Source organism: Bufo gargarizans, chromosome 4 (assembly GCF_014858855.1).
Source record: "Bufo gargarizans isolate SCDJY-AF-19 chromosome 4, ASM1485885v1, whole genome shotgun sequence".
NCBI lineage: Eukaryota > Metazoa > Chordata > Amphibia > Anura > Bufonidae > Bufo > Bufo gargarizans.
This window is the reverse complement of record NC_058083.1, coordinates 271,790,252-271,809,776: the sequence shown is the minus strand read 5'-3', so window position 1 is coordinate 271,809,776 and position 19,525 is coordinate 271,790,252. Positions and strand designations below refer to the sequence as shown.

The following is a 19,525-nucleotide window of genomic DNA, read 5'->3' as shown; positions in this document are numbered from 1 at the left end:
AACCGGGGACGTGTCATGACCATACTGTACAGTGGGGTCTGGTATAGGACATCCCCACTCCAGTATTGCCTGACACTGGGTTTTTGGACTAGACCCATATGCAGCACGAGGCCCCAAAATGTCCTCATTTCGGCTGCACTGACCGGCGTCCAGGGGGCAAGTGGCAGGGGGGGCTCTGGGGTCTGATAGATGGATCAAAAAAGTTTCGTGTAAAAGTTCTTTTTTTTTTTTTTTTTTTTTCCTAACTAACTTTTCCCTTCTTTCCCTCCCTAACGGTGCCTCTCCCTCACTGACCCTAACCTACCTGAGTGGCGATGGGTGCAGGAGGGTGATGGATGCCGATTAGGGGGACACAGGAGCTGGTGCTGAACGATGCTGCACGGTCAGGGTGCTGGACAGGAAGAGGAGGGGAGAGAGGAGCGCAGGAAGTTTGAATCTCGCGCCTCTCTCCCCTGCACCAATCAGCACCCTGGACAGCAGTGTTCAGCACCAGGGCCAGCACCGCCTCCTCAAATCCTCGGACTGCGATTGGTGGTGTAAAATTACGCCACCGATCGCAGTCTTTTTCCGGTTCATCGGGTCACAGGACACCCGAATGGACCGGAAACGCAGAAAACCGCAGGTCTGAATGGACCTGCGGTTTTCTGCGATCGTCTATACGGGGGGGTCAAATGACCCCCCCCTGCGTTGTTACGGGATGCCGGCTGAATGATTTCAGCCGGCATCCCGTTCCGATTAACCCCCGCGGCGCCGGAATCGCCTATTAAAGCCATGACGTACCGGTACGTCATGGGTCCTTAAGGATTCGGGAAACATGCCGTACCGATACGTCATGGGTCCCTAAGGGGTTAAAAAAACAATAACTGGCTAGCTACAACTTTCTCTTAAAGGGGTTGGCCACTTTCTGGTTACTGTTGACCAGTGTGCATGTAAGATGATTATATGGAACTTACCAATATAACCTTTTGTAGAAATTCTGCACCATTTTCTATATTTCGTACGGTATTGCCCCTTGTTTGCCAAGTCTGTATTGTCAACACAGAGGTCTTGCCCATAAAATGGCTAATCGCCTCCATGTGACGTCTCCTCCATTCAAATACACTGCACCTGCCAGCTGCACTTACACTATTGGGAGTTTAGTGCAAGCACAGTGTGTTTGAATGGAGGAGGCTGAATGATGTGTCTGCTCACATGACCCTCCATTAGCCGCCATGTTATGGACAGGACCTCTATGCGGACGGCACAGAAGATTTGCTCAATAAGGGGACATAACTTATAAAGTACGGCAAACTGCACAAAATATCAACAAAGGCTATATTAGTAAGTACCGTCTAGTCATCTTACATACACATTGCTCACAAGTAGCTAGAAAGTGACTAACCCATTTAATTATCTGTTTGCCAGGGGTGCCAATAACTGGACCTGTGACTCCAAACTGAAAGAAGTTATCTCTGATGAGGCAATCCCTTTAGGGCCACATTCAGATGTAGTGGATTTGTTGTAAGCATTTGGTGTGGATTAAGAACCTGAAATCTACATCAAGTGTACAATGCAGATGAATGATGTTTTTAAACCCAGATTCACACACTGCAGAAAATAAAACCTACAGAGGTTGGAGGGCCTGCTGCAGCTTTTCAAATCCAGAGCAGGACCAGGTCCTCCATATGTGTGTTATCTATTTCCCTCTGCAAAAAACAAAAAAAAAACAAAAAAAACTGAAGTGATGACCTACTGTGGGTGGTAGTGTGGAGCACTGCAGCCATTCACTGGCCTCAGCATTGATGTGTAACCAGCAAGCCTATGTGTTACATTTTTCTCAGAGGCACTTTACCACCAAAACAAGTGAATGTCTGAAGCAGTCCACACTTGCTGGATGTCAGGAGCCTAGGCACTGGGATAGAGTGGCTTTCATTCTGCACCAAAACTTCAACTGGAATGAGTAGTCATTTGGGGGTCCTGGTATGTGGATTTAGATGCATATGGGGAAGACGACACTATAACAGACGGAAATCTGTTGGCATCAGACTCTCTCAGTAAAGAAGGCTTTGGGAAATAAACGCCTAAAAGTGATTTGAAATTTTTCATATTTTTAATATACACTAAATCCTGTATGCTTTTTCATAGCCATTTAGCTAATGTGGCGCATCACTCTCTCAGTGTTAAAGGAAGCAGCCAAGAAGTTGCACATGTAAGTACCAAAGATGGTGGCAACCATACTTCCTATTCTATCCTATTCCTATAAATTTTACATGCATGATGTTCAGATTCCAGTGTTCAACAATATGGCTTTTCTTTCTTGCACTTCTTATCATTACTTAGATTTTTCTAACTGAGGCATCACAATCGGCATTACAGGATATAATATAAATCCCATTATTTCCACAGGCTCGGCTTCACTTCTTCAATACTATATGCGTAGTTCTGGCAAGCGGAATGAAATTACTTGGGATTACACCTATTGATAAAATGTAACCAATACCATCAAGCATAATTTTAATAAATAAAAATAAGTACATACAATGGAGTCGCCTTTTCATTAAAGGGAGTCTGTCAGCAGGATATTCACTTTAAACCAGGCACATTGCCTTGTAGGGCTAGCTCAGCCGAATGTGATACCTTTCACCTAGCGATCAGTTGCTTAATTGCATATGCAAATGACCAGTTGAAATGCGTCGAGTGTGCCCAAGCCACACTGTGCACCCTTGCTCTTCCTGCTTCCTATCAGCTCCTCCCTCTCCTTGATTGACAGAGCTAGGTGAGATGACCATCTAGGAACCTGCCCTACCATTTATGTGCTCACATTATATGTGAGCTTAGTACAATCGACCCATGGTTAGGCAGGAACTGACTGCATTATAAATCACCATGATGCTGTGAATTTAGGTCTGATGAACCATAGCTCGCCTGGGAGATGCAGCCAACACATGGACTGTTTTTACTGGACCTCACCTGACACCAGCTTAATTAGGACCTATCACCATAAAATGCAATCTTTGAGCAGCATGTTAGAGAGAGGAGGATATGCTGAGCAGATTAATATATAACCTTGTGGGAAAGGATTCAATATAACATGTAATTTGTACAATTAAACCTCTGCACTTGCTATACTTAAAATGGTTTTCCGAAACTTTGTAACTGACGACCTATCCTCAGGATCGGTGGGGATACGATACCAGTGCAGGGCTGTTTAAATGCTATTGTTGTGTTAAAGTGAAATAACTAAAAGAAAAGTATGCATATTGGGTATTGTCGCGTCCGTAACAACCAGCTCTTTTAAAAATATCACATGACCTAACCCCTCAGGTGAACACCGTAAAAAAATAAAATCTGTGGCAAAAAAAGCCTTTTTTTTTTGTCATCTTACATCACAAAAATTGCAACACCAAGTGATCAAAAAGGCGTATCCCAGCCAAAAATTGTTCTAATCAAACAGTCACCTCATCCCGCAAAAAATGAGAGCCTACTTAAGACAATCGGTCAAAAAAATAAAATAATAAATTACTCAGATAATAGAGACACTAAAATATGTTTTTGGTTTTTTTTCTTCAAAACTGCTATTACACCACACAACAAAAAAAAAAAAACTTGTCGTCTGCTACTGGGCCAAAACCATTTGTCCTATATTAAATCGAGTGTGCAGATTACAAATCCAAAGTCAGAATTGTTGTAACACGTCACAAAATTTTGCTATGCATAAGTATGCCTAAATGAATTAAGCACTTGGAAAGCATTGAATAATTTTAAGCAGAACGAGTTTTACTCCAACAGTTACCTGATCTACATCAAAGTTTGCGTACTAAGCAGTGTATGAAAATGTAATGGAATAACAAAATTTCAAAAACTCTTGTTTTTTAGTTTAAGTCTTACTTGAGCAAGGCCCAGTACTGTTAAAAGTGCTTCAGGCATCTGCTTTTGCGACCAGTCATATTTTCCCATTGCAAAAACTAGCAGTAGTCCCCCATCATGTTGGGATTCCAGCGGCCTTAATACCTGTTCTCCATTATAGAAATATCTTTATGGAACCGCTCTCCATGTTCATCACTTGTGTCCCACATGGGGAAAAAGTCAAGATGGGAATGTAAGAAATGCACTTTCAATGACATTCGGCAGCCAAGTTGTTCATATGCTGTAAGCATGTTGTCTACTAATTCAGCATAGTTTGCAGCTCGTCTGTTCCCAAGGAAGTTCTGCACTACTAGCACAAATGCATCCCAAGCTGCAAGACGCACTCGCTTTGTCAGATTCTTGCGCTGATCATAAGTAGTTTGTCACATATGTAGCTGAAATTGTCTGGATCGTTAACAGATTTGCGTTTATCCATCTTAAGTTTCAAAACTGATAGCACTATAACAGATCACTTTATCAAAATCTGTCCAGCAGCCTACTTACTGCTCACATTAGCCTGAGTGCGTCCGAACAGGTCTGGACATGTTCATTGGAATATCGCCAATATAAAGCATTAATATAACATCTCGCACCTGCAGCGGCACCATAGCCGCCGGGTTTCTGCTATTTTAAATAGCAGAGACCGAAGGCACATGTATGTAGGCTGATCACATACATTTTCCCTTTCAGATACTGTGGTCAAATGTGACAACGGCATCTGCGCAGTCCGAAAGCGGAAGTCGCGCACTTCCGCTCCGGTAACAGCGTTCCCCAGCTGAGATCGGGGAATCGGTTACATTAATCTAATAGGCTGAAGCCTCAAGCAGGCTTCGGTGCCGATTAGATGACTATACCAATACATATACTGGCTGCTTGAGTGAATAAATCACCACTATTTTCATCATTTACCGGCGAGTGCTGCGGATTATTGAATTGTCTGGATGAGTTGGGACCCCCAGCCAGGATCCCTATCTGCGCGCACCATTTGGCTTGTAAGCCATTTCCTGGTCAGTACCCAAATGAGTGGGATGAGTAGTGCTGCCAACCCCTGAATTTTATACCAATACAGGCCACGAGGTGGCAGCATTGTATTGGTATAGTGCAAATAAAGTGTTCAATGGGGTCTATATAGACATCGATGAACACAATAGGCAATCTAATGATTGCCAGTTATTGTCACCCAAGGTGACTTAAAAGAAGTGTAAAAAAAAAAAAAGTTTTTGCAAATAAAAATACTTAAAAAATAAAATATCATTGGCATCGCCGCGTGCGAAAATGCCCATACTATTAAAATATAACAATATTAATGGCATACGGCAAATAGCGTAATGGGGTGGGGGGGAGAACAGATCCTCCCGTGAAAAATTAGCCCTCACAGCCCCGTACAAACAACTACAAAAAAGTCATAGGGGTCAGAATATGGTTATAAAAAATAAAAAAAACTTTCAGTATTAAAACGCAAGAAAAATTATACAAGTGTGGTATCATTGTAACCGTACTGACCTGGAGAATCAAGATAACAGGTCAATGTTACCACATTGTGTACAGTGTAAAAAAAAAAAAACCTGTATCAGAATTGCGTTTTTTCCCAATTCTATCCCATTTGGAATTTTTTTCCAGCTTCCTACTACATGGTATGCAACCATAAATGGTGCCATTACAAAGTACAATTTGTCCCGTAAAAAATTAGCCCTCATAAGGCTATGTGAATGGAAAAATAAAAAAGCTAGGACTATGGGAAGGCTGGGAGTGAAAAACGAAAATTGAAAATCCCAGGGTCCATAAGGGGTTAAAATCTAGTCGTGTCAGGCGAATTCCGAGTTCATATTTAGAATCAGCGCAATCATTTTAGTATAAATCACACGTTTTGTCACCTAACATCACATAAAGTGCAACACCAAGCGATCAAAAAGGCGTATACCCCCAAAATAGTAGCAATCAAACAGTCACTCATCCTGCAAAAAATTAGATCCTAACTAAGACAATCGGTCAAAAAATAAAAAAGCTATGGCTCTCAGACTATGAAGACACTAAAACATAATTTTTGGGGTTTCAAAAATGCTATTGTGTAAAACGTAAATAAAAAATAAAAAGTATGCATATTAAGTATTGCCACGTCCGTAACAATCTGCTCTATAAAAATGTCTCATTACCTAACTCCTTATGTGAACGCTGTAAAAAATAAAGTGAAGTAATGAATGATGGAAAAAATCATACGTACCAAAAAAAACATCAACTCTTCCTGCAAAAAACGAGCTCCTGCACCAGACAATCGACAGAAAAAATATATATATGGTGTTAAGAAAATGGAAACAAAGAAACTTCATTTTTTTTTTTCAAAAATGCTTTATTATGTAAAACTGAAACAAAGAAAGTAGACCTATTTGATATCATTGCGTCCATAACTACTTGGTCTATAAAAATAGCCTGTCAGATGAGTGTTGTAAAAAATAAAGTGTCTTTTTTTGTTACCTTGCCTCACAAAAAAGTTAATATAGAGCAATTAAAAATTATATGTACCCCAAAATAGTACCAATAAAACTGGCACCCTATCCCCTAGTTTCCAAAATGGGGTCACTTTTTGGGAGTTTCTACTGTAAGAATGCATCTGTAAATGGGACATGGCATCTAAAAACCAGTTCAGGTAAATCTGCCTTCCAAAAACCATACGGCGCTCCTTTTCTTCTGCGCCCTGCCGTGTGCCCTTACATCAGTTTACGATCACATGTGGGGTGTTTCTGTAAACCACAGAATCAGAAGGGTAATAAATATTGAGTTTTGTTTGGCTGTTAACCCTCGATGTGTTAAAGACAAAAATTGATTAAAATGGAAAATCTGTCAAAAAAGTGAAATTTAGAAATGTCATATCCATTTTCCTAAAGGGTCAACAAAGTTTGTAAAATAAGTTTTTAGTAACTTGAGGAGGTGTACTTTCTACAATGGGGTCATTAATGGGGGGTTTCTATTATGTAAGCCCCACAAAGTGACTTCAGACCTGAACTGGTCCTTGAAAAGTTGGTTTTGGAAATTTTCTTAAAAATTTTAAGAATTGCTTCTACAATTCTAAGCCTTCTAACGTCCCAAAAAAATAAAATGACATTTCCAAAATGATGCCAACATAAAATAGACATATGGGGAATGCTAAGTAATAAATATGTTATGAGGTATCTTTTTCTGTTTTAAAAGCAGAGAAATTGAAATTTTGAAAATTGCAAATTTTTCTAAGTTTCTGGTAAATTTGGGATTATTTTATAAATAAAGGTGAAATATAGTGACTCAAATTTACCACTGTCATAAAGTACAATTTTCCACGAGAAAACTGTCTTAGAATGGCTTGGATAAGTAAAAGCATTCCAAAGTTGTTACCACATAACATGACACATGTCAGATTTGCAAAATTAGGCTCTGTCAGGAAGGAGGAAATGGCCCGGATGTGAAGTGGTTAATAAGAAAAAGCAACAGCAACAAAAATGCTTTCTTCTGTCATTTTATTTGGGCCACTTAGAGATCTAATTAGAACTATTATTGTTCATCACAATTGACACATTGTAGGGAAGAATCCTCTTTACAGGAGAACCAATTATCTAATTTCGAAAGTGTAAAAACATCAGACTTAATAAAGTAAAGGGCAGATTCACGTAGCAGTTGGCTGGATGATCACATTCCAAAGGGTAATTTTAAGTGAGGCAATTGTGCTAGTTGTCGTCGTTTCAGGCAATCTAATTGGTTACGCATAGGTGCGGTAACACATGCAATTTTGATCCTCGAGCTAGACATGTATAACACCTCAAAAAGAGTTTGATTGGTTATTTAATTATATTGTGTAATCAGTAAAACAAGGTACAAGCATCTATGCAAAAATATAAATGATTTATTATACAATAATTTATATACAATCAATAACATTGAATATAAAACCAATGATAGTAAAATGTAGTACCCAAAATGCGCCACTAGCTGTACGCCACACAAATTTACCAGCCCTCTATTATCTGACCAACACAGGAATTTATGCAATTTTGCTTACGATTATGAGAGCTATACCATCAATTGATTATGCATAAAAATGTAATAAAGAAAATGACGGACACGAGCCCTTGCTCTGCCAAAACTATAACTAATCTTGGATAGTACTGGTAGTATTGCAATAAAGCTTATAAATTATCGGCTTGATATCCGACTAGGGAATATAAAGATTCCCAACATAGAAGTTCTCTTGATATCAATATCAGATCTTTTATTCAGTAATATGCATCTTCACTGAATACTGCCAATATTGATGTAGTACTAACACTATACGTCTGCAATAAGCGGGGATTGTCTAAGTGTCAAGCCAATTAATTTATATCAATACTACATATAACAAAAATATACATTACCCAAGGGTCAAGTGATGTGCAGAGTCTCGGGGTATCAGCTCTCCAAATGTTCTGATTGGGATTTTCTTCCCGGCCTCTTTTCTTTGTTCTTTTGGGATCCTTTTCTTTTCTACCTCCTCTATGTGGGTTATTATCCACAAACTTATCATTTAGACACCTTCCTAGTTTGGAACTTTCCAATCACTGTCGGATAGGCATGTGATAAGGGTGGTGATGTCACTACATCACCCAGAATGCACTTCTGCTTGTGTTGTAATGTCACTTACTCATAACTAGGTGGCATAGTTGTATAAGCTCTTAGCATCATACTATAAAGAGTTAACTACACAAGTCTAATTTCCTATTGCATTCTATACATTTGACATCTAGAACCTAAATCAAAGCTAGAGGGATTAATTCTGACACTTCTTACCAATTAAGGACAGACATTTAAGGCGCCCCTTTGAATGTTTCTCACACTCCTAAATTTATGTTATAGATAATAAAATGATGAGCTTGTTTTCTCACAGAGATATCTGTGCCTCCTCTGCTATACCAATGGTTAATTGATTGTGAGTAGGATTAAGCAAACCTAAATTGTATAGTTCGGTGTTTGGGGATTTATCGGTGCTTTTTGGGTGCGCTGCAGCCTTTCAATCAACAAGTGTTTAAAGGGAATCTGTCACTGGGATTTTGGGTATAGAGCTGAGCACATGGGTTGCTAGATGGCCGCTAGCACATCCGCAATACCCAGTCGCCATAGCTCTGTGTGCTTTTATTGTGTAAAAACACAGATTTGATACATATGCAAATTAACCTGAGATGAGTCCTGTACGTGAGATGAGTCAGGGACAGGACTCATCTCAGGTTAATTTGCATATGTATTAAATCTGTGTTTTTACACAATAAAAGCACACAGAGCTATGGGGACTGGGTATTGCGGATGTGCTAGTGGCCATCTAGCAACCCATGTCCTCAGCTCTATACACAAAATCATGGTGACAGGTTCCCTTTAACTCTTGTGCCCTTAGAAGCCAGTGCAGCATGTGACCCAGCCTCTATATAAGCTGGAGTCACGTAGCACTGCACGTCACTCTGCTCTTACTAGTGTAGGGATAGGATGCTGCTGCTATGAGGGAGAGAATAGAAAATAATCTGTTATCAGAACTTGTTAACTCTGCGATCTACAGCAATTGTGTTTTGAGGGTGCAGTGCAACAGTTTTTTACCCAGCCGAGTGATGACTTTTATCAGTCTGTTAGTTAGGTCAGCATCTGCGGCCATTTTGTGCAAGTTCAGTGCATCAGCACATCATATGTGCCAGGGACAATAATTTAACCAAGGTTCCAAGTAGAGCTTCAACATGCAAGAAGAAATGGGAGCAAGACAAAACATTTTTTGAGCATTCGATTTAATGAAAACAACGAATAAACTGAAACAGGCTGTTTTTCAGCTGATCAAAAGTTTAGGACCACACCTCCCAAAAAAAACTAACCCCCCCCCCCCCCAAAAAAAAACAGAAATCCAACTTCCAAACATGAACTCAGTAATGAGTAGCTCCGCCGTTATTGTTTCACTTCAAAAATTCGTTTCGGCATGCTTGATGCAAGCGTTTCCATGAGGTGAGTGGGAACATTTCTCCAAGTGGTGAAGACGGCCGCACGAAGGCCATCTACTGTCTGGAACTGTTGACCATTTTTGTAAACTTCCCTTGCCATACATCCCCAAAGGTTCTCAATTGGATTTAGATCAGGGGAACACGCAGGATGGGCCAAAAGAGTGATGTTATTCTCCTGGAAGAAGTCCCTTGTCCTGCGAGCATTGTGTACTGTAGCTTTGTCCTGTTGAAAAACCCAGTCGTTACACACAAACGAGGGCCCTCAGTCCTGAAGAATGCTCTCTGCAACATCTGGACATAGCCAGCGGCAGTTTGATGCCCATGCACTTCCTGAAGCTCCATTGTTCCACTGAACGAAAAAGCACCCCAGACCATTATGGCACCCCTTCCACTGTGGCGCGTAGAAAACATCTCAGGTGCGATCTGCTTGTCATGCCAGTAACGATGGAAACCATCAGGACCATCAAGGTAAAAAAAATTCTCAGAGAATAAAACTTTCTTCCACCTTTTGAATGTTCCATGTTTTGGTGCTCTCTTGCAAAGTCCAAACGAGCAGTTCTGTGGCATTCAAGGAGACTAGGTCTTTGAAGACGTTTTTTGTTTTTGAAGCCCTTCAGTCTCAGATGCTGTCTGATGGTTATGGGGCTGCAGTCAGCACCAGTAAGGGCCTTAATTTTGGTCGAGGATCGTCCAGTGTCTTGACGGTCAGCCAATTGGATCCTCCGGATCAGTGCTGATGAAATTTTTTGGGGTCTTCCACTTGACTTTTTTTGTTCCATGACCCTCAGGATCATTTAAGAAATTCCAAATGACTATCTTACTGCGTCCCTCCTCAGCAGCGATGGCGTGCTGTGAGAGACCCTGCTTATGCAGTTCAACAACCCGACCACGTTCAAAAAGGGAGAGTTTTTTTTGCCATCACAACGTGTGACTACCTGACAGAAAATGACAATGAATCCACATCTTTGCACAGATTTGGCCTTTTAAAGGCATGTGGTCCTAAAATTTGGATCAGCTGAAAAACAGCCTGTTTCAGTTGAATCGTTATTTTAAATTAATTGAATGCTCAAAAAAAAAAAATTTGGGCTCATTCTCATTTCTTCTTGTTGAAGCTCTACTTGAAACCTTGTTAAGATCCAACAGTGTAAAATAAGATTTTTTGCCATTTTTCAAGTGGTCTTAAACTTTTGATCAGGACTGTACAAGTTTTAAATACTGCTGTTATATTATGGTTTTAAAAAAAACACCCACATTTTGGGCCTTTTCTGCATTTGTGACAGTCAAATACAAGCTTTAAATGCTGCAGTTATATTCTGAGTAAAAAATAAAAAAAACACCCATTTTGTGCAATACACTACATTTGCAGCCTTTGCTGCATTTCTGAGAGTCCAATACAAGCGTTAAATACTGCAGTTATATTGTTGGTTGACAAATTAAAAATGTTTGTGACCGTGAAGTAATTGTATAAAATTCGCCTGTCACACTGTTGTGTGACCTCAAGAAATTTTTATGACACCAGCACTGCCTTACTGTCAGTGAACTTAATTGTTGACTATTGGCAGTTACATGGTCGCCTGGCATAAACCATCTGTTAGTTTGGTTGGTGAATGCAAAGAATGAGGAGAGCATCAAATAAGGGACGTGGCCCCGGTCGTGGTGTTAGTGGAGCTCCTGTTGCAGGGAGAGGATATGCCAGCTACATGCACAAGTGAAACACCTTCCTCAGGTGCGAGTAGGCGACAGAACCTTCAGCGTTATTTGGTCGGGCCTAATGCGGCTGGAGGATGAGGTACTAGACCCCACATGGAATCAAGGTCATGCGAGTGACCTGTCTAGTTCGGAGGAAGAGGCGGTGGTCGCACAGAGGCACCAGCACAGCAAAAGAGGGAGCAGGGTGCAAAAGCGTCTGTTACATTTTACAATTTTTGCCGTGAATTAACCCCTGCTCTCCATAGTTGACAGGGACTGAAATTTTTAAAAATCGTCTGTTCTATTGGTGGGTGACACTAACCCATTTTTGCAGATGAAAACCCCTACTCTGCATAGGTGACAGGGACTTAAATTTCTAAAATTCATCTTTATTTGATGCTTGCCCCCTCTTTTCATTCGATCCTTCCGCTTTAATAACTTGTCCCACATTTCCGCTCGATCACATTTCAGCCATTGACCTCCCTTGGATATGGTATCCCTTTCTCACGCTACATCTCCGGTGTGGAACCCTGATTCCCCGCTACCCGTGATCACCATGGTAGGCGCAGAAAAGAACATCGAAAGTTGATAGAGAAGATATCCAATTGGATCGTGGATGTCACAGGGACGTGCGATCAGGCAAAAGTTATCAACAGTCAACAAAGCGGCAGCAGGGCCTCTCCTGTCTAACGTTTCTAAATCCAAAATACCCCAGTGACGTTCCCTGTAATTTTTTATTAATAATTCCAATAACAGGGCATCTTAAGAGTCCTGTATTGTTATTTATTGTCACTACCTCCCCGAGTCGGGAGTGGGTAATTGCCCAGCGCCCCCTCCTTTACTTGGAAGCTTCGGCTTCAATAATTTGTCCCACATTTCCGCTCGATCACATTTAATTTCATCCATTGACCTCCTTTGATGTGGTATCCCTTTCTCAGGCTTCCTCTTTGGCATGGAACCCTGATTCTCTGTGATCACTATAGTAGGCGCATAAAAGAACATCGAAAGTTGATAGGGAAGATATCCAATTGGATCAAGGCCTTCACATGGACGTGCGACATGGTTGAGCAGTATGTGTGCACACGCCTACACGTACTGACTGATGGGTGTGCCCCCTACAACTTCTGGGTCTCTAAATTAGGCACATGGCCTTAGCTTGCCCTTTATACCTTGGAGGTGCTGGCTTGCCCTGTAGCCAGGGTATTGTCTGAACATTTGTTTAGCACGGCAGGAGGGGGTTATAACGGACAAGTGCAGCCGCCTGTCCACAGCCAATGTGGACCAGCTCATGTTCAATAAAATAAACCAGGCAGGGATCCCACAGGACTTGTCCATACCTTGTGCAGAATAGACATGTATACCTGCCTCACCCCAGCCATTGTACTCCAGTGCACTTTCTCTTTGTTTTATTTTTGATATTTCCAAATGTTTTGGGGTCTACCCAAATTTGAACAAAAAAATAAAATCTTTGTTTAAATGACCAGAATGATTCAAGTGCATTCATTGACTGAACAACATTCATTTATTCGGCTGTATCCTCTGCATTTAAAGGGTGGAAAACCCCTTTTAGTACATTGGAAAGGTAGAAAACTCTTCAAGGTTTGACGGACTTGCCTTGTCAAAAATGTCTTAGGCATTCAAAGTCCTACACTGTCTGGGAAGATAGATCCAAAAATTCTGAACAGGTTTTTAAAGACAATGGAGATTTCTCAAGCCAGTTCTACTTTACATCAGTTTAATTGCCCATAGAAACCAATCACATTCCACCTTTTATCAAAAAAAAGCTGTCAAAAATGAAAGGTGGAATCCAATTAATTGCTATGGGCAACTAAGCCATTTCTACTTTACACCAGTTTGATAAATCTCCCCTAATATATTTATAATTTCCCCTCTTTCTCTAAATTACAATAATGGTGGAAAACCACACATTATGAACCCCGATAATACAAGTAAAATAAGCAGACTACAATAAAATCTAGAGTTTTTCAGGAAAATAGCCATGTAAAGTTTCAATTTACCGGTATGTTAGCGTCACTTCCTAATTAAATTAAGCCAATCAGTTTTTTCATTGGTTTTATTTAAAAAAGTCATCATGTCAAAAGTTTATTATAAGAAAAAAAACACAAGAGCAAAATATCCTTAAGATGAGTTACAAGGGTGGTAGAGACACTGACAAGAGGAGCATGAACGGGAACTTGCCTCATGAGCATTGTCTTAGTGGACATCATTTCTATGATTAGTTCCATTATATGTGCACTCGTAGGACTTTAGTCTGTGTATCTCCATTCTGTCCACCATCACCACAAAGCTGGTCCATGTCAACTCATGTGGATCCTCATAACAAACGATATATAGCCACATTGGAATTAAAACAAGTATTGATTGACCTTTATATACAATTGCGCCGCATATCTCACATTCGTTTGTAATGTGCTTCTCAAAGTAGCGCAATAACTGCTGTAGTGGTCATGGTTGACCTCTTGGATTAAAGCATCAGAAGAAATTAATACAATAACTACACTGTATATTTACAGTTGCACAGAAGTTCATCTATCCATGGACCATCAAACACTGATTAGTTTTTCACTGCTGCTGGTGTCCTTAATTTCAAGCTTTGTTGTGTCTTTTCTGGGTAACCCATATGTATATATGGATATGCAAACAAGCAGTGCCCCAACAGCGAAAGTTAACGCTAGAATAGAAATGAAAAAAATAAACTTTCAGTTTCAACACAAACATTTCTACATATGCTAATCACATTGATGCTGTCACAGTGGTAAAATGTTTGTTCTATACAAGACCATAACACAAAGTTTACCACATTGGTATATCGGATGTGACAGCAGCAGCCAAAGACGGGCAATTATCCAGGTTTGTGCTGCTGCAGACCTTTTTCCACATATAAAAATGGCAATAATATACACTGCCTGTCCCAAAAAAAAAGTTGCCACCTGGATTTAACTAAGCAAATAGTTATGAGCCTCCTATTGGATAATTACTGCATGGGCGATTATCTTTCAGCTGGAAACAAATTATTTACCCCAACTGGTGCAATGAGTTGCTTCTCATTTCTTAAGCAACCATGTTGAAATTCCACGTGGTCGTGGAAAAGATGTTAGTCTGTTTGAGAAGGGTCAAATCATTGGCATGCATCAAGCAGAGAAAACATTAAGGAGATTGCAGAAACTACTAAAATTGGGTTAAGAACTGTCCAACGCATTATAAGAAACTGGAAGGATAGTGGGGACCCATCGTATTTGAGGAAAAAATGTGGCGGGAGAAAAATCCTGAATGAGCGTGATTGGCGATCACTTAAATGTTTGGTGAAATCAAATCGAAGAAAAACTGTAGAACTCAGGGCTATGTTTAATAGTGAAAGTAAGAGCATTTCCACACACACAATTTGCGAATAGAACTCAAGGGATTGGGACTGAACAGCGGTGTAGCCGTAAGAAAACCACTAATCAGTGAGGCAAACCAGAAAAAAAGGCTTTAATTTGCTAGGGAGCATAAAGATTGGACTCTGGAGCAATGGAAGAAGGTCATGTGGTCTGATGAGTCCAGATTTACCCTGTTCCAGAGTGATGGGCGCATCAGGGTAAGAAGAGAGGCAGATGAAGTGATGCACCTATCATGCCTAGTGCCTACTGTACAAGCCTGTGGGGGCAGTGCTACGATCTGAGGTTGCTGCAGTTGGTCAGGTCTAGGTTCAGCAACTGTATGTGCTCCAAGAATGAGGTCAGCTGACTACCTGAACATACTGAATGACCAGGTTATTCCATCAATGGATTTTTTTCTTCCCTGATGGCACAGGCATATTCCAAGATGACAATGCCAGGATTCATCGGGCTCAAATTGTGAAAGAGTGGTTCAGGGAGCATGAGACCTTAACCCTATTCAGAATCTTTGGGATGCGCTGGAGAAGGCTTTGCGCAGCAGTCAGACTCTACCATCATCAATGCAAGATCTTGGTGAAAAATTAATGCAACAAGATGAAAATAAATCTTGTGACATTGCAGAAGCTTATCGAAACAATGCCACAGCGAATGCGTGCCGTAATCAAAGCTAAAGGCGGTCCAATGTAATATTAGAGTGTGTGACCTTTTTTTTGGGGACAGGCAGTGTATCTATAATAAAAAAAAACTGTAAAAAAAAAATGTACTTATTGGAATAGAAGTCCTCTTTGAAAGTTTTTGGTGGTTCAGGAGAACTTGTCGCCTCTCCAGACAGTTTTGTCTTAGGGCATATGTACAGGACCGTGCTTGGCCCCATGTGTTGCCTAGGTTCCACTGACCTGACTGTATCTTACATGTTTTATTATGCAGTCAGTTCATATCTGATCGTGGAGTGTGTTCAGTAGAATAAGATCCACAATCTGATATGAACTATCAGAAAACATGTATTATACAGTCAGTTCATAGTCGGCCCAGGAGATCCAGCAAAGAGACAGAGTGTGTTTTCTGGGCTGATCATAGTCGTGTGCATGGACCCTTAGTAAATACTTGTTTCCTTCACAATTATTTGGAGCAACTTTTCTTAGTACTCTGCATTGTGCAGATCTTCTGTTAGGCTCCATTCACACATCTGTGGTGTGTTGCGGATCCGCAACACACCCGGCCGGGACCCCCTATAGAAATGCCTATTCTTGTCTGCAGCTGCGGACAAGAATAGGACATGTTCTATCCTTTGCGGAGCTGCGGACCGGAAGATCGGGGCCACGCTCAGCAAATGCGGACAGCACACTGTGTGTTGTCCGGATCCATTATCCATTCCGTCCTCATCGAGAATGAATGGGTCCGCACCCGTTCCGCACCCATTTGCGGATTTGTGAATGGAGCCTTATTCTGCCAAGAAATGAATGAATTGAATAAATTGATATCTGGTAGCTACCAGTGTGTGGGGTATGTACTAATACACTGACACTATCCAATTAGTGGTGAGAGAACAATGGTGTAGAGGGACATATCCTAACCATATATTCTAGAGGTGTGACGGAAGAATGCCAGAATACATAGTTGGAATGAAAATTCATCCAGGATTATAGTTTTTACTGAGGTTGTTGTATTTACTGAAACAGTCATGTCGCGATGTGGGTAGGGATTAGAGGAATAGGGTGGATACAGTAAGATAAAAAAATGTAAATGTTTATATTCCCATGTGAGAGATTAGCAATTGCTAAATTGTGCGATTTGTAAATCCCCCAAAAATACATAAAATGGTGAAACAGATTGTAATCATAGTTAAACAAGGAATCCATGACAGCCCTGGAAACGGAACTGTTAACATACTTATCTGCAATCCGAAGAGCAGCACAGACGCAATGGTTGAGATGATAATGGCGGCAGCTGCTGAGAATCCTTTCATGATATTATCCGTGTATTTCACTACAACTGACGTGTAGAGACCACCAACACTCGCCAGCACTGCAAGAGAACAGTCGGAAACACCACTCAGCTTTATTTTCAACTATTATACTTTACAATGAAACCTAATGGTACGTAGTGTGTATTCTGCATGATTTGGGGGCTTCCCCAGCCCTCTGCACCATTCCTTCAAATGAACATTTTCACTTTAGGATTGTGCTTTGTGGTTACACTTCCTGTTTTGGAGTGGGATAGCTGTGTGTCTGAGCCAATCACATGACTCCTCCGGTGCTCCCCTCTCATTCACACAGGGCCGAGACCGCAGTTACATCCTCTCCTAACCTCCCTCCACCCCATCTGGCATCACCTGTATTAGGCCTCTTGCACACGACCGTATGCATTTTGCAGCAAAAAACGGATCCGCAAAAAAAAAAAAAAAAAATACAGATGACATCTGTGTGCATTCCGTAATTTGCGGAACCCAACAGCTGGCCCTAATAGAACAGTACTATTCTTGTCCGTAATGCGGACAATGATAGGAAATGTTTTTTTTTTTTGTTTTTTTTTTTGCAGAACGGAAATATGGAAACGGAATGCACACAGAGAACCTTCAGGGTTTTTTTTGTGGACCCATTGAAATGACTGGTCCCGTATATGGTCTGCAAAAAATAAAAATAAACGGAATGAAAACACATTTGTACGCAAGAGGCCTTACTTTCACACTTGCGGCAGAGGAATCCGGCGACGGAACTGCCTGCCGGATTCGGCAAAACGTATGCCAAATGATTGCATTTTAAGACTGATCAGGATCCGGATCTGTCTCACAAATGCATTGCAATAACGGATCCGTCTGTCCGTTTGTCATACGGACAAACGGATCCGTTTCAATATATTTTTTTTTAATACACTAATACATTCCTATGTAAAAAAGTGTTGAGTTTTTTGGACTGAACTGAAGACATCCTGATGCATCCTGAACGGATTGCTCTCCATTCAGAATGCATGGGGATAAAACTGATCAGTTCTTTTCCGGTATTGAGCCCTTAGGACGGAACTCAGTGCCGGAAAAGAAAAACGCAAGTGTGAAAGTACCCTTAGAAGAGCTGACAGGTTCTCTATAAGTGACTCAAAGTCTACAATGTTCCCTCTATACCTCAAGCACGCAGGACGGCGCACCACTCTATCCAGAGTGCACATGATCTGCATAGAATGGACCTATGATAATTAGAAATCATGTCTGTACTTACATACTACAAGCCAGACAAGAGGATTGTAGCCATAGAAAAATCCTTTTTCTATGACCGCTTGTCCATCGGTAAGAAAGACACCGGCTAATGTCACTATGATGCCAGAGATGTACATCTGGATGTTTCTCACCCATAGGGAAGTGTCAGAACTCTTCAACACCTTCTCGAAGTACACTCCTGCAAGGTGAAAGAAAACAGAAAGAAGCGTGCTAAGAGAAAGTAAAAAGGATATGGCCATCTTTGAATGATGCAATGATGAAAATATAGGCTTCTATCATGATGGATCAAAACGGAATGCCTCAAAGGCTTCCGTTTAGATTACCGTCTTATGGATTCCGTTATAACGGTGATGTGAACAAGCCCTTAATAAATCATTTAGTTAACACTTATTTGCCTCAAGTGACCATTACCATTTAGACACCACATTACGCTGACCAGATTAAGAATACTTCACCACGACAGATACAGCTTTGCTTACAGAAAGTACAGGGTTAATGACAATCACAATTGCATATACCAGCAAATCCAGAGCACAGCACTGCAACTGCCACAGCACCAAATCCCAGCCAATGATTCTGTTCAATCTGTGAAGTGACAAAAGGTAAGATTCACTGTACACATAGTTTCCCCTTCAGCCGTGCAATGAGTTAGTATTATATCAGTCATTTCCGGGAGCACAGCATATCCCGTACTTAGGTTTCCTGCCCTCTTAACTAATGACCAGAAGTATATGGATTTCACATAAACAGCAAAGGTGACCTTAGAGGGTGGGATTAAACAATATAGTAACAGTTTATAAGGCAGACAAAAATACATCTGTTTAGCTAATTCAGCCTGTTACCCTGCACGTTTAGAGCTCATTCACACGGCCATTGTTCGGCTGTGTCCATATTGCGGACCAACAAACAGCGGGTCTGCAACATGCAGACACCGGCCGTGTGTACCCTGCATCACTTAAATGGGTTTGCAATCCGGAAGGTTGCTGCGGAACAGAGGCACGGAAGCACTATGGAGTGCTTCCGGGGGGTGCTATCCGTGCCTCCGCACCGCAAAAAATAAAATAAAAATATAGAACATCTTGAAGTTCTATGGTCTGGATCCGTCGTAGCAGCTGCACGGATGGTGCCCGTGCATTGGGGACCGCAAATTGTGTCCTCCAACGCATTGAACGGCCAAACAACATCTGTGAGCCCTTATCCAGAGGAAGGGGGAATCATGACATTCCTTCCCAACTCCAATCAGATAACTCCCTGGATCAACAACCCATCTCTAGTAGCTATAGCCTGTGATATTATTACACTCCAGAAATACATCCAGGTCCCTCTTGAATTCCGTTATTGTACTCACCATCACCACCTCCTCAGGC

General features: G+C 41.1%; 1 protein-coding gene across 1 annotated transcript in view; it reads left to right on the top strand.

The window, feature by feature from the left end:
* RARS2 (arginyl-tRNA synthetase 2, mitochondrial) overlaps positions 1-2,515 on the top strand; it is a 70,188-nt gene extending 67,673 nt beyond the window's left edge. Inside the window, exons 19-20 of the mRNA XM_044292482.1 lie at positions 2,125-2,188; positions 2,386-2,515. Of these exons, the coding sequence (XP_044148417.1) occupies positions 2,125-2,188; positions 2,386-2,472 (151 nt within the window). The 3' untranslated portion in view covers positions 2,473-2,515. The remainder of the gene's footprint in view (positions 1-2,124; positions 2,189-2,385) is intronic.
* Positions 2,516-19,525: the final 17,010 nt, after the last annotated feature.